We start from the raw sequence: 13,371 nt of genomic DNA on the forward strand, positions 1-13,371 counted from the left end.
TTGCATTATTACTATCCATCCATCCTTTCTCTCCCCTGCATCGGCAGTTCAGGGTCGCGTGCCTATCCCAGGAGCATTAAGGGAAAGGTGGGAGCCAACCATGGACGGGACGCGAGACCATCGCACGCACCCCTCAACCTAATCTGGCATATATTGGTGAAGTTCCTTATCTGTCCTATTAACCTCTGTGATAAATCAACGGCGCAGACAAACTATGACTCGCTTACTGGTGATGAGCGGAGCTTCTGCAAAGGGCAGAACAGTCCCGCAGCTCCACGAATGCTAACAACAGGTTTATAATAACGATCAGAATAACGTGTGCAAAGTTGGTCGAGCGCGCCGCCCTGTGGCCGCGCTCTGAAAAGGCGCACATCGACGGTCACGCGCCTCGACTTCCGCGCCTCAGGCGGCACGTGGCTTACACGAGCACTACGAGGCGCGGGAGAAGAAAAGCACGAGCCCCTCACGGCCGCCGCGACTTGACAGGATGGCCCTTTCTCGGGGGAGAGCCGCAGGAGGCTGGCCTGTTTCGCTCTGCAGGAGATTCATGACCGTGTGGCGAAAACTCGAGAGCGGCTCGGAGGAAGAGGAAGAGAAGGAGGCGGCGGCGGCCGTGTACGTGCACGTAAGTGTCAAAACGCGACGAACGATCGTGAAGCTCGGCCGAGTCGGTTTAAACTACAGGAACTGCTGTGCTGATACGCGGCTCGGTGTGCAGCTGATCGGCGTGACATTCAAAGAGGCGGGCCGGGGCTGTGAATTCGCCAATGCGTGGAAAGCAGGGCGGGACGAAGATTACAGCGGACGTGAAACTAGAAAAGCGAGGAGTTTTGGGTGGCGTGTCAGGTGTGTACGGAAGAAGCGTGAAAGGAGGCGTCCCGACCGGGGAGGTGTCCCGATGAACAAGGTTTTGAAATTGGCCCGATTACGTCGGGTGCTAGAGGCTGGCAACTGCGTCTTTAAAGCTGATAACCCACGCGGGGCTTTTCACAACAGTTTTGGGGAGTTTGAAGTCTATCGGCCATTCACCCTTTTTGAGTTACTTTGGAGGCCTCCCTTTGAGATTTTGTAACACTGACGTCTCATCTTCTCGCCTCCCACAGTGCAAACTGCCTTATTGTAGGCAGAACACAACCTTGGGGGGTGCCAGTCCATCTCAGGGCCTACTTACACTCTTACTCAAACAGGGACGGTTTCGTAACCTTTTTTGAGTCACGGACCCCTTTAAGAATCAGATGAAAGCTATGGACCCCCCCCCCTTCCCCAGAAATATCCACATAAACACAAATTTGCTTGCCATGAATATAATGTACTTTATTTATGGAGCTCTGATTGTCTCATACATACAGGGTGAGTCAAAATGACGTTCACACTAATAGGTGTATATACTTGTATACAATTTTTGTGGACAATTTATGTGCCACATATGGTCCATGTGTTGAACAGCTCGAGACATTCCTGTAAATCATTATGCACATATCAAGTATGTTTTGTGAATAAGTTGTTTCTGGCATTCAAATGTTAACATAATTTTGACTCACCCTGTATAAGACATACACAAAGCATCTAAAAGAAACACTCATCTTTTATGCAAAAAGTAATGGCCACTCATTATAATTATGAAATACAATCCTCTTGTGCGAATTAAAACAGATCTACTATTACTACATTTTCTACTACTTTTACTACGACTATTACTACTACTACATCTACTCTAAATCTTCAGTACTGGACTGCACAGTGAATATAAATTTTACTTTTTATCTGACCCTCACGGACCCCCTGAAACCCATCCATGGACCCTCTAGAACAGAGGTCCTCAATCCCAGTCCTGGGGCCTCATGTATAAACGGTGCGTACGCACAGAAATGTTGCGTACGAACCTTTCCACGCTCAAATCGCGATGTATAAAACCTAAACTTGGTGTAAAGCCACGCACATTTCCACGGTAACTCATTCCTTGGCGTACGCAATTTATCCGCCCGGTTTTGCAGACTGGCGGCACCTAGTGTCAAAGCAGTGCTACTGTTCCTGTGTGGTTACCCTTTCTTAGATCCACATCCACGGCGGCGGCTTTATCAAATACACTGAAATTAACCGCATATCGTTCATAAATTTAATGCATCTGATTGTAATTAACCTGTAACAATATAATGGTCCACAGAATGGTCAAACTACTGTTCCTGTGTGCTCATCCTTTCTTTCTTAGCTCCACATTCCTGACGCGGCTTTATAAATACACTGAAATTAACTGCATATTGTTTATTAGTGTAATACATCTGATTGTAATTAACCTGCTGCAATATAATGGGCCAGGGAATAGCCATAGTATTCCAAATACCAGAACTGCTTTAACGTTGTAACTCTCACTGCATCTTGTTCTTCTTTTTGCTGTTCCCGTTAAGGGTTGCCACTGTGAATCATTTTTTTCCATATTACTCTCACTGCACCACTCGGAGTATTTATATCACTGTATCTGAGTGTGAATCACAGCAGCAGATGATCGGAAAGAGAATTATCGGTATACAGTTTCAAGTACACACTACCTCAACCACGGCAAAAAGCATCAAACCCTTTCCTGTACGGACCTCGCGTTTCAGAAACAGTTTCATCCCAAGAACTATAAACGCACTCAATCACCTCACTGTAAACTTGCACTACAGTTATAATATTGCACAACCTGCGCTACTTTATAAAGCGCGTATGATGACAATATCATTTTTAAGATGAAATGCAGCAAAATATGTTGCTTATAGTATACAGATAAAACTTTAACTTCATTTAAATAATCTGTATTGCTAATAATTCAACATGTGAGGACACGGTGCCGCAGCGCTAGCTAGTTCACGGATAGCTCCTGCCTTGCGCTGTATTCTTGCTGGTGCTGACGCGACACTGGAAGGATAGACGAATAGAATAATTAAACATGTACTACGAAGATATTTCAATGTTCCTTAAAAGTTTTGAAGAATCGGCGTTATAAGCTTACAAATGGCTTCACATCTATCACAGAGCTGATTGTGTGGCGATTGGAGAAAGAAAAGTATGGACAGGAATTGGAGGTTAGTACGTTTGAAAGAGACAGTACTTCTGTAATAAATTATTTCATCGAAGGTCGCACATGGCACCGCAAGCCTCTTGCGTGAGATATGAACAATCACTGCGCCACCGTGTTCCCATGTTTAATAACATGCTTTCATTCCTATCATCATGAAAATGATATCACGTATACATCTCAGTATTTTAATTATTCAGAGAGCTGTAATATCTCGAATGTAATGCATTCTGTGTCCTGTCGGAGAAAGAGAAAGAACGGAAGCACGTAGTGATTCACACACACAGAGCACATAGAAGATCAAACACAGAAAAAAGCATTTAACATGCTACTTGAGAAACTAGTAAAATAAACGATTTTAAGAAATTTCGAGATTAAAGTTGACATTTCGTGCTTTTTTCCCACTGTGTGCCTATGTTTTTTGTTTGTACCCTAATACGCTTTCATATGACACTCAGACGGTGGGCTACAACTCGCCTTTTCACAGCGACTTTGATATGTGATTTCTTTTTTATTTCGGGCACTGTGCGACTTTGTGAATTTGATCTTTCGAGTTTTTCCGACACTCTGTCACTCGATCAACTTTCTTTTGTTGATTATACCACTGTTTAAACCAACAAATAGTACGTTTTTCCTTTGCCTCCACTTGGTATTCGCTGAAATTCTTATATTTTCCCCTGTGCTTTTCCCATTGTCTTTTCACAGAAGGCTATTTATATTGATTTGCATATTCAAAGAGGCGTAATTCTGGGAGGAGTTGGGGCGGGACAGAAGGCGCGTGCACGTGCGTTACTTTTCACGCAAATCGGGATTTATGTAGTGGAAGAACGTGAAAGTATGCGTGCGCACAGATTCCTGCATCTGGATTTTTCTGTGCGTACGCACAATCCCGCTTTTGTGCTTACGCCATGTTATAGTGTGAGTTCTACGCACGGCGTTATACATGAGGCCCCTGGTTACTTAATTAGAAAGCAATTCTTGCCAATAATTTAATTTCATGGCTGGTTTGTGCTTTAACTCTGCTATGTCAGCTCATTCTCATATCCTCGATTTTCTTCCCCTTTCTAAGGATATCATCCAAATGATTTGAAGGCCAAAATGGACGAGTAACTCTCAGTCCTTCACTTTTTTCTCTTTAAGTATTTAATTAAACCCAATAGTGTCTAATAAACACACAGGGGTGTAAATGGTAACCAACTCAATGGAGTAATGCTGGTCTCTTTTGTCATTTGCATGTTATTATTAAGGGTGGCGCAGTGGTAGCGCTGCTGTCTCACAGTTAGGAGACCTGGGTTCGCTTCCCGGGTCCTCCCTGTGTGGAGTTTGCATGTTCTCCCCGTGTCTGCGTGGGTTTCCTCCCACAGTCCAAAGACATGCAGGTTAGGTGGATTAGCAATTCTAAATTGTCCCTAGTGTGTGCTTGGTGTGTTTGGCACCCTGCCTGGGATTGGTTCCTGCCTTGTGCCCTGTGTTGGCTGGGATTGGCTCCAGCAGACCCCCGTAACCCTGTGTTCGGATTCAGCGGGTTGGATAATGGATGGTTGGATGTTATTATTAATTAGGAGCAAATTAAAAACCAAGAATACAGCAGTTTAAGACTAAAATAAGCAATAAGGGTTCAAAATCTTAACAAGTGAGACCACTAAAGTGAAGCAGGGATGTAACTTGAGCAATAAGGGCTTCTGATTAAGCAATTAGGTTGGAGCAAAAACCTGCAGCCACTGTGATTGAGGACCCCTGATGTAGAGCAGTGTTTCCCAAACTCGGTCCTGGAGAAGCCCTGTGGCTGCAGGTTTTTTGTTCCAACCGTATTCCTAATCAGTGACAACACCTGATAGCACTGATCTCATTTAATTAGCTGGTATTTTTTATTCGAAATTCAGAAAAGCATAGCAGCGTGATTTTTACATTTATAAGACATTTAGAAATATTTCTGCTTTTGCTAGAGATTTAACTGCTTAACTCTCTTTTGTTGATTTCATTATACTTTGCCCTTTCTCTGTGCAGTTTTTCCCCCTTTCGTTGTATCTTAATAATGACAATTTAAAATGAGCAGAACAGACACCCAGGCAAACAACACTGAATAATCACAGGCTGCAACTACTTTAGAGTCAGACCCACTAATTAGTAAACAATGGATTAATCAAACAATTACAACATCTAGAAAAGTAGAATGAAAATCAAGATGAAAATATTGTTAAAAAAACAAAAAAAAGATTATTCCCATGTAACTGCTTGGTACATTTTAATATATATATTGTGGACTCTGGCCTGGACACAGACAGGGGGACACCGATGGTTCAAACACCAACACACGTTTATTATACATTATTATGTACAATAAGTGCAGCACACAACCCCAAAACTCCCCCAAAGTCCAGGCCTCTACCAAAATGCCTCTCTCTTCAGGCCGCTTCCTTTCCTCTCCGCTCCCGACTCCAGCCATCGAATGGAGGGAGGCGGCCCCTTTTATACCCACCCGGATGTGCTCCAGGTGCCTCCCGATTAACCTCCACCGGCACTCCCCAGTGTGGCGGAAGTACTGGCCGCGCACCCGGAAGCACTCCGGGTGTCCCTGGTCTTCTTCCCCCCCAGCACTTCTGGGTGTGGTGGAAGTGCTGAGGACCAGGCATCGGGGCGCTCCCTGGCGGTGACCACAGGACCCTATAGGGTTGAGCTTCTAAGCTCTGTTCCCGTGGTCCCCAAAGCCACCAGGGCGGTCGCCCCCTCGTGGTCTGGAGGAGGCGCAATCCCTCCTCCGGTCCTTCCGGGCATCCCGGCTGGGTGCCACCCCCAGCCGCTTGCCACAATATATATATATATATACACAGTGTGGAATGGGAGACCCGGACACAGACAGGCAAACACGTTACAAGCCATCACCACACGTTTATTTACAACAATACTATTTACAAAGTCCATAAGTGCACCAACCACAATCCCCAGAGTCCCAAAGTCCAGGCTTCCTTCAGCCTCCTTTCTCTTCATACTCTATTCACACAGGGCCTCTCTTCGCCCACCTCCTCACCTGACTCCAGCCTTGATTGTCGGGAGGCGCACCTTTAAATAGGCAGCTGATTGCCAACCACACCCAGCCACCTGTGACAACAGTGCATCCAGAAAGTATTTCCAGCGCATCACTTTTTCCACATTTTGTTATGTTACAGCCTTATTCCAAAATGGATTAAATTCATTTTTTTCCTCAGAGTTCTACACACAACACCCCATAATGACAATGTGAAAAAAGTTTACTTGAGGTTTTTGCAAATTTATTAAAAATAAAAAAACGGAGAAATCTCATGTCCATAAGTATTCACAGCCTTTGACATGAAGCTCCAAATTGAGCTCAGGTGCATCCTGTTTCCCCTGATCATCCTTGAGATGTTTCAGCAGCTTCATTGGAGTCCACCTGTGGTAAATTCAGTTGACTGGACATGATTTGGAAAGGCACACACCTGTCTATAGAAGGTCCCATAGTTGAAAGTTCATGTCAGAGCACTAACCAAGCATGAAGTCAAAGGAATTGTCTGTAGACCTCCAAGACAGGATTGTCTCGAGGCACAAATCTGGGGAAGGTTACAGAAAAATTTCTGCTGCTTTGAAGGCCCCAATGAGCACAGTGTCCTCCATCATCCGTAAGTGGAAGAAGTTTGAAACCACCAGGACTCTTCCTAGAGCTGGCCAGCCATCTAAACTGAGCGATCGGGGGAGAAGGGCCTTAGTCAGGGAGGTGACCAAGAACCCGATGGTTGCTCTGTCAAAGCTCCAGAGGTCCTCTGTGGAGAGAGGAGACCCTTCCAGAAGGACAACCATCTCTGCAGCAATCCACCAATCAGGCCTGTATGGTAGAGTGGCCAGACGGAAGCCACTCCTTAGTAAAAGGCACATGGCAGCCCACCTGGAGTTTGCCAAAAGGCACCTGATGGACTCTCAGACCATGAGAAAGAAAATTCTCTGGTCTGATGAGACAAAGATTGAAGTCTTTGGTGTGAATGCCAGGCGTCACATTTGGAGGAAACCAGGCACCGCTCATCACCAGGCCAATACCATCCCTACAGTGAAACATGGTGGTGGCAGCATCATGCTGTGGGGATGTTTTTCAGCAGCAGGAACTGGGAGACTAATCAGGATAAAGGGAAAGATGACTGCAGCAATGTACAGAGACATCCTGGATGAAAACCTGCTCCAGAGCACTCTTGACCTCAGACTGGGGCGACGGTTCATCTTTCAGCAGGACAACGACCCTAAGCACACAGCCAAGATATCAGAGGAGTGGCTTCAGGACAACTCTGTGAATGTCCTTGAGTGGCCCAGCCAGAGCCCAGACTTGAATCTGATTGAACATCTCTGGAGAGATCTTAAAATGGCTGTGCACCGACGCTTCCCATCCAACCTGATGGAGCTTGAGAGGTGCTGCAAAGAGGAATGGGCGCAACTGGCCAAGGATAGGTGTGCCAAGCTTGTGGCATCATATTCAAAAAGACTTGAGGCTGTAATTGCTGTCAAAGGTGCATCGACAAAGTATTGAGCAAAGGCTGTGAATACTTATGGACATGGGATTTCTCAGTTTTGTTATTTTTAATAAATTTGCAAAAACCTCAAGTAAACTTTTTTCACGTTGCCATTATAGATAGATAGATAGATAGATAGATAGATACTATGGGGTGTTGTGTGTAGAATTCTGAGGAAAAAAATGAATTTAATCCATTTTGGAATAAGGCTGTAACATAACAAAATGTGGAAAAAGTGATGCGCTGTGAATACTTTCCGGATGCACTGTATATATATATATATATATATATATATATATATATATATATATATATATATATATATATATATATATACAGGGGTCCTTGGGTTACGACACAGTTCCGTTCCTAAGACAGTGATGTAACCCAAATTTTGGTGTAAGTTGAAAAACACACCCTAGCCTAAGTCACTTACCTATCCTAACGCATTTGCAAAATCATAATCTAGAACATGGGCGGCACGGTGGTGCAGTGGGTAGCGTTGCTGCCTCGCAGTTAGGAGACCTGAGGTTCACTTCCCAGGTCCTCCCAGTGTGGAGTTTGCATGTTCTTCCCGTGTCTGTGTGGGTTTTCTCCCACAGTCCAAAGACATGCAGGTTATGTGCATTGGCGATTCTAAAGTCCCTTGTGTGTGCTTGGTGTGTGTGTGTGTGTGTGTGTGCACTGCGGTGGGCTGGTGCCCTGCCCGGGGTTTGTTTCCTGCCTTGCGCCCTGTGTTGGCTGGGATTGACTCCAGCAGACCCCCTGTGACCCTGTAGTTAGGATATAGTGGGTTGGATAATAAATGGATGGATGGATATTTCTAATAGTAAAAGACGTTTATAATAGCATTTATTGTCTGCTGAACAAAGTTGAAACTCTGAATTACATAATCAGAATTAATCAGTTTTGTAGATCAGGCTCAATACTGAGTCTTGCTAAATCTACTAGTCGTGCTTGTGACATAGTGGATCTTAAAAATTTTTTACCACTTTGACTTGCTGAATGAGCGCTCTGCAGATGTGACAGTGGCAGGAATTGTCAACAGAATACGCAGACCGCCACACATATTTGGAAAGAGTCCTTCCAGTTTGTACTTTTTCAAGCAGTTCAGCAGCTCCAATGGGCTCAGTTGGTTCTCTCCAAAATCTGACCGATGAACAGCTTGCAGTTGACTCATCTCCATTACAAGATCTTCACTGATATCAGCATATTTGAGTCACAAGTATTTTTATCATTGTCACAGCCTTCTATTGCTTCGCAATCTTGTACGCGAAAGTTCTCGCACCGTTCTTTGCTAAGTACCCTGTGACCCACATGCCTTTTTAATTTTGAAACTAAACAGACCTGCAAAATTTTTAGAAATACAATAAAAATTATGATGTGCCAGCTGCACCCACCTCTACTCGGGCCTGTTGGCATCTGATTGACATTATCTGTTGTGATGGACCTGGATGAGTAGCCCCGCTGGGGGGATGCATCACGCTCCATGACTGCCTGGATGGGTAATGACCGACCTTATCTAGTGAGTGGGCTGCAAGATAATGTTGTGTGGCTCAAACATTTCATGAGCTATTAAAAACCTTAATGATTCATAAAACAGAATTGTCATCGCGCTGAAAACATAAAAGCAAAACTGATGCCTTTAAAAATTGTATTATGGGAACAAAATGTCTCACAAGTGGCACACTGAGGTTTGCTGGGTTGCCCACCAGTGATGCCCAATGTGCTTGTCGATTGTTGCCCCTCACCTTTTGTTTGCTGTTTTTTTCAGTGGCCCTACTGCCAGAGGCGCTGCACGTATTGTAACTTCAATAAGTATGTCAAGCCAGCGGTGGATCATGATTTAATGCAGCAGTGTCTGGTGCGTGAATCTGAAACTTTACTTCATCTCAGCCAGATTAAAAGGTGAGCCATGGTTTCCATTAACACCACTTATCTTAGTAACCATCTCTCTATTGTAAAAGTAATCCTGGGAGAGAAAGACTAGGGAGACGAGACGTAATCTTCACGTGAAGATCACAGAAGACACTTAAAAGACCCACGAGACAAAAGAGATGGGCCCCGGAGCGTCTCGCGGGGACCTTAAACATGAGACTTTGTGCCAAGAGATTGACCCAAGAACGTCTCGCGGGGACGTAGAACATGAGATTTTGCAAGACACGTCCTACTTACAACCAAATAAGAGCACGGGCAGCAACACACACAGTCATGTCAAGGCTTTGAGCACACACAGATCCAGGGCTCTCAGCGCATATAAAGCGTATAAGGACAATACGTTATAAATGAAATTTTGATGACTAAGCGAAGAAGAAAGCAGTGTTGAGAAAAGAGACTCGAAAGCATTGGAGAGAAAAAAATGCAAAAAAGAAAAAGAATAATCGAGGTGCAAATTCAGAAAATAAGGAAAGTAATAATCAGCCCGGAACAAGTGGAATTGAAACAAAGCAGGTCCAATCGGGCTCAGAATTAAAAGACAAAGTTGAACTTCATAAAGACGTTCACAAACGTTGGCGCTATACACATGCAGAGCAGGTTAGAGATTATGAAAGCAGTGGAATTCGAAAGGCTCAAAAAAAACGGTGCGATACATGTGGAGAAAGTTAAAGAATATGAAAGTAGGAAAATTAGTATAAAAAAAGAAAGTAAAGATCGCAGTAGTGGAAACAAATGGAAATTATTACTCGAAAAAAGATAAAAAATTATCACCACTGACCAGGTGTCATTGAAACAAAAACAGGACAAAGCGAGATCAGAAATAAAAGACAAAGAGTAGAAAACAAAGTAAAACGTCATAAAGAGGTTCAGAAACAAAGGGGGCCAAACACATGCAGAGCAGGTTAGAGAAAATGAAAACTGGAATTCAAAAGACTCGTAGAAACACACGCAGAGCGAGATACAGAATATGAAAGCAGAAAAAACGACAGTGTCAAAACAAAGAAAGTAAAGATCGCATTAGCGCAAAGAAAGAGAAATTATTACTCAGAGAAATAATGAAAAGGCGAATAGAGATCGAATATATGGACACAGGTGATATGTCAGAAGTATGTGAATATCGTAAGGCTCTGAAGTTTAAGTCAAGAGAATTTCAGAAACGGGGTTTACCTCACATGCATTTAAATTATTAACTGCTGATGATGTCGATCGCTTTGTCTGTGCTGAAATTCCAAACAGAGAAGCCTATCCTGAATTAGGGTACAAAGTCATTAAACATACGTCTCACTGACCTCATTAAAAAGATTCAGCACATTGGGATTCCAAATATTGTTTTTAACGAAGTTCTGAAATAAAAGTGAAACTAATGAAACAGCAACAATTCAAAGTAAAAAAAAATCTTAAAAGCGTGTATCCGGAAAAACAAAAACGGGGGTTGGCGAGCGAAGTGAGCAGGGGGCAAAGCCCCCTAGTAACTATAAATACAACATGCTGTGTAAGCCCGGGGTCCTAGAAACTATTGAAACCACCAGGAAAAAAAATGAAATGTAGAGATGTCAGGTAATTGAAAAAAAACTACTCTGGGCGTCTCTCTCCTAGGAGGATTTGTTTTGCCGTCGTGCTGGCATCGATTGTGTATTAGCAGCTAAGCGATCGTCTTTCTTCTGAGTTTTCGTTTTGCCGGTGTGTTCGCCTCACTTGTGTTATTAGCGGATGGAGGAAAAGTAAAAGGGATATGGTTTTGCCGATGTGTAATAGCGGATAAGCAAGCGCCTCTCTTTTCAGAGGTTTCGTTTTGCCGATGTTCTCGCCTCTCTTGCGTATCCTCGGAGTTTGGAGCCCTTACCTCGACTCCACCTCTCACTTCCAGGCCGGACAGACAGACACACACACACTTCCACGCATAGACGTTTATATATAAGATAAGTGGGCTACTTTTTCCCCAGAAGGCGTGGAATAATTTAACAGTTGTGAAAGGAATAGACCTTGACACTAGAAGGAGGTCTGGGACAGCCACCCGTATACTTGAATAAGGCTGCAAATACGAAGATTGGGATACACAGAAGTGTACAGGTTGAGTCCAACAACAGAAGAATGATTGGCTTTTTAAAACAAGTTGGCGGAAGTGACATCATTGGGGCGGAACAGGAAGTGACGTCATCGGGACGGAACAGGAAGTGACGTTTTTGGAATCTGGCAGAATGTGTCTGGTCTGCATAGATAAGTGAGAAAAAGGTTTACTGCAACCTGCCACCCCCTGGCCTTGCGTGGAATTACCTTCTTTTGGTCCGTCTCGCTGCCTCCCATGCGCACGTGTGTGACAGGTGTGTGACACAGTGTAAACCGGTACCTTTTTTAGTCGTGAGCAGAGGTGTGAGAACCATATAGGAAAGAGACTTAATATTTGAACATTATTCTCCTTGTACTTTGGGATTTTTATTTACACTATGTGGTGTATTGGTGGCACAGATGTTAGTGATCGTGATGAAAGGTTCATACAAGTTTTGTTTGGCTTGCCCTCCAGCTAGCAGGTTAAAAATAAAAAAGTACAAGCTTTCAGACTTAAATCTGTGTATCTAACTGAGGATTTTGTCCAAAGTGACTTATAAATCACATGTGTTAGGATTTGCTTTGTTTCTCATTCTGGGTTTCAGTTTTGTTAATTCTGCCTTTTTCCGTTTGTGTTTGTAATTTGTTAAATCTTATTTTTTTCATTTATTCTGTGTTGTTGCTTATCCTGTGTTTGCTCTTTTATTTTATTTTTTATCTTTTATTAACTCTGTTGCGCCCTACTAATTGAACTAAGGTGACCAGGCCCTCCAGTTACACATGCGGGTAGTGCCACAGGTCAGGTGCCTTTAAACACTCAACTGAAGGGCTAATCTGGCCTTCGTCAAACTGTTGGAGCACTGAATGCATTTTGAAACTTTTGCTTTTTTTTGTGGTGGGTTTTGTATATGATTATTATTTTTTTTTTTTTTTTTTTTTAAAGTAGACTTGTGCATTTCTAGAGTAGATTTATTATTTGCTGTTGATTTTCTTGTGAGGATGTATTACCGTATACACTCGCATGTAAGTCGGGTCTTGAAACCCAGAAAAAAAAATCGTTCATAAAATCAGACCCAACTTATACGCCCGTTCAAAAATGCGACACTTAATTTTATTTTTTTTACATCTTCTTGCCTCCTCCAATCTCACATCAGTTTCTCGGACGCATTAAATTTTGTGGCAGCAGCACAGTTGCCAATTTCTTTCGCCACTTCAACGACTTTTAATTTAAAACCAGCTTCATATTTTCTTTTGATCAAACGCTCCATCTTAGATAAGGGATGCTCATACGATAAAGGGGGTATGAGGGTTGGAGATACAAAAAACACAAAACAGTGCAAACGTAGCTTCGGAATAGTTCGGGTATCACCGTGTGGTCACGTTAGAGAGGTGAGGAGCACACGCTGATACAGCGCATTGCCGCACCCACATAGAATAAAAAGGCTGTGTGCTTCGTGTTACCTCTCTCAGATGAGCGTTAGCATGGTATAATCTCTTGGAGTTTTCCGCATTCGACTTATACAACCGACATTATAAAATACCAGAAATTATACTGTAAAATCAAGCCCCACGAGTATATACAGTAGGTTGTTTATTATAGCTGCTGTATAGTTTCTGTCTTATGGTTTGTTTAAACAAATATTCCACCCAAAAATGACATTTTCTATATGCTACTTACCACATTTAGTTTGTAATGAAGATTTTTAATCTCTTGTTTTCATGCTAAACAGGTGGAGTGGTGGCTCTGATGCTAGGGATCTGCACTGGCAATCAGAGGTTGCCGGTTCGAATCCCGTAAACGCCAAAAGTGACTCTACTTCA

The 13,371-nt window shown here is 43.2% G+C and overlaps 1 protein-coding gene across 3 annotated transcripts in view; it reads left to right on the forward strand.

The window, feature by feature from the left end:
* Nucleotides 1-388: 388 nt before the first annotated feature.
* The window catches only part of rsad1 (radical S-adenosyl methionine domain containing 1), a 31,616-nt gene continuing 18,633 nt past the window's right edge, over nucleotides 389-13,371 (forward strand). For all 3 annotated transcript variants that reach the window (XM_051918945.1, XM_051918947.1, XM_051918946.1), the window contains exons 1-2: nucleotides 389-625; nucleotides 9,341-9,474. In XM_051918945.1, the coding sequence (XP_051774905.1) occupies nucleotides 488-625; nucleotides 9,341-9,474 (272 nt within the window). In that variant the 5' untranslated portion in view covers nucleotides 389-487. The remainder of the gene's footprint in view (nucleotides 626-9,340; nucleotides 9,475-13,371) is intronic.

Source organism: Erpetoichthys calabaricus, chromosome 14 (genome assembly GCF_900747795.2).
Source record: "Erpetoichthys calabaricus chromosome 14, fErpCal1.3, whole genome shotgun sequence".
Lineage (NCBI taxonomy): Eukaryota > Metazoa > Chordata > Cladistia > Polypteriformes > Polypteridae > Erpetoichthys > Erpetoichthys calabaricus.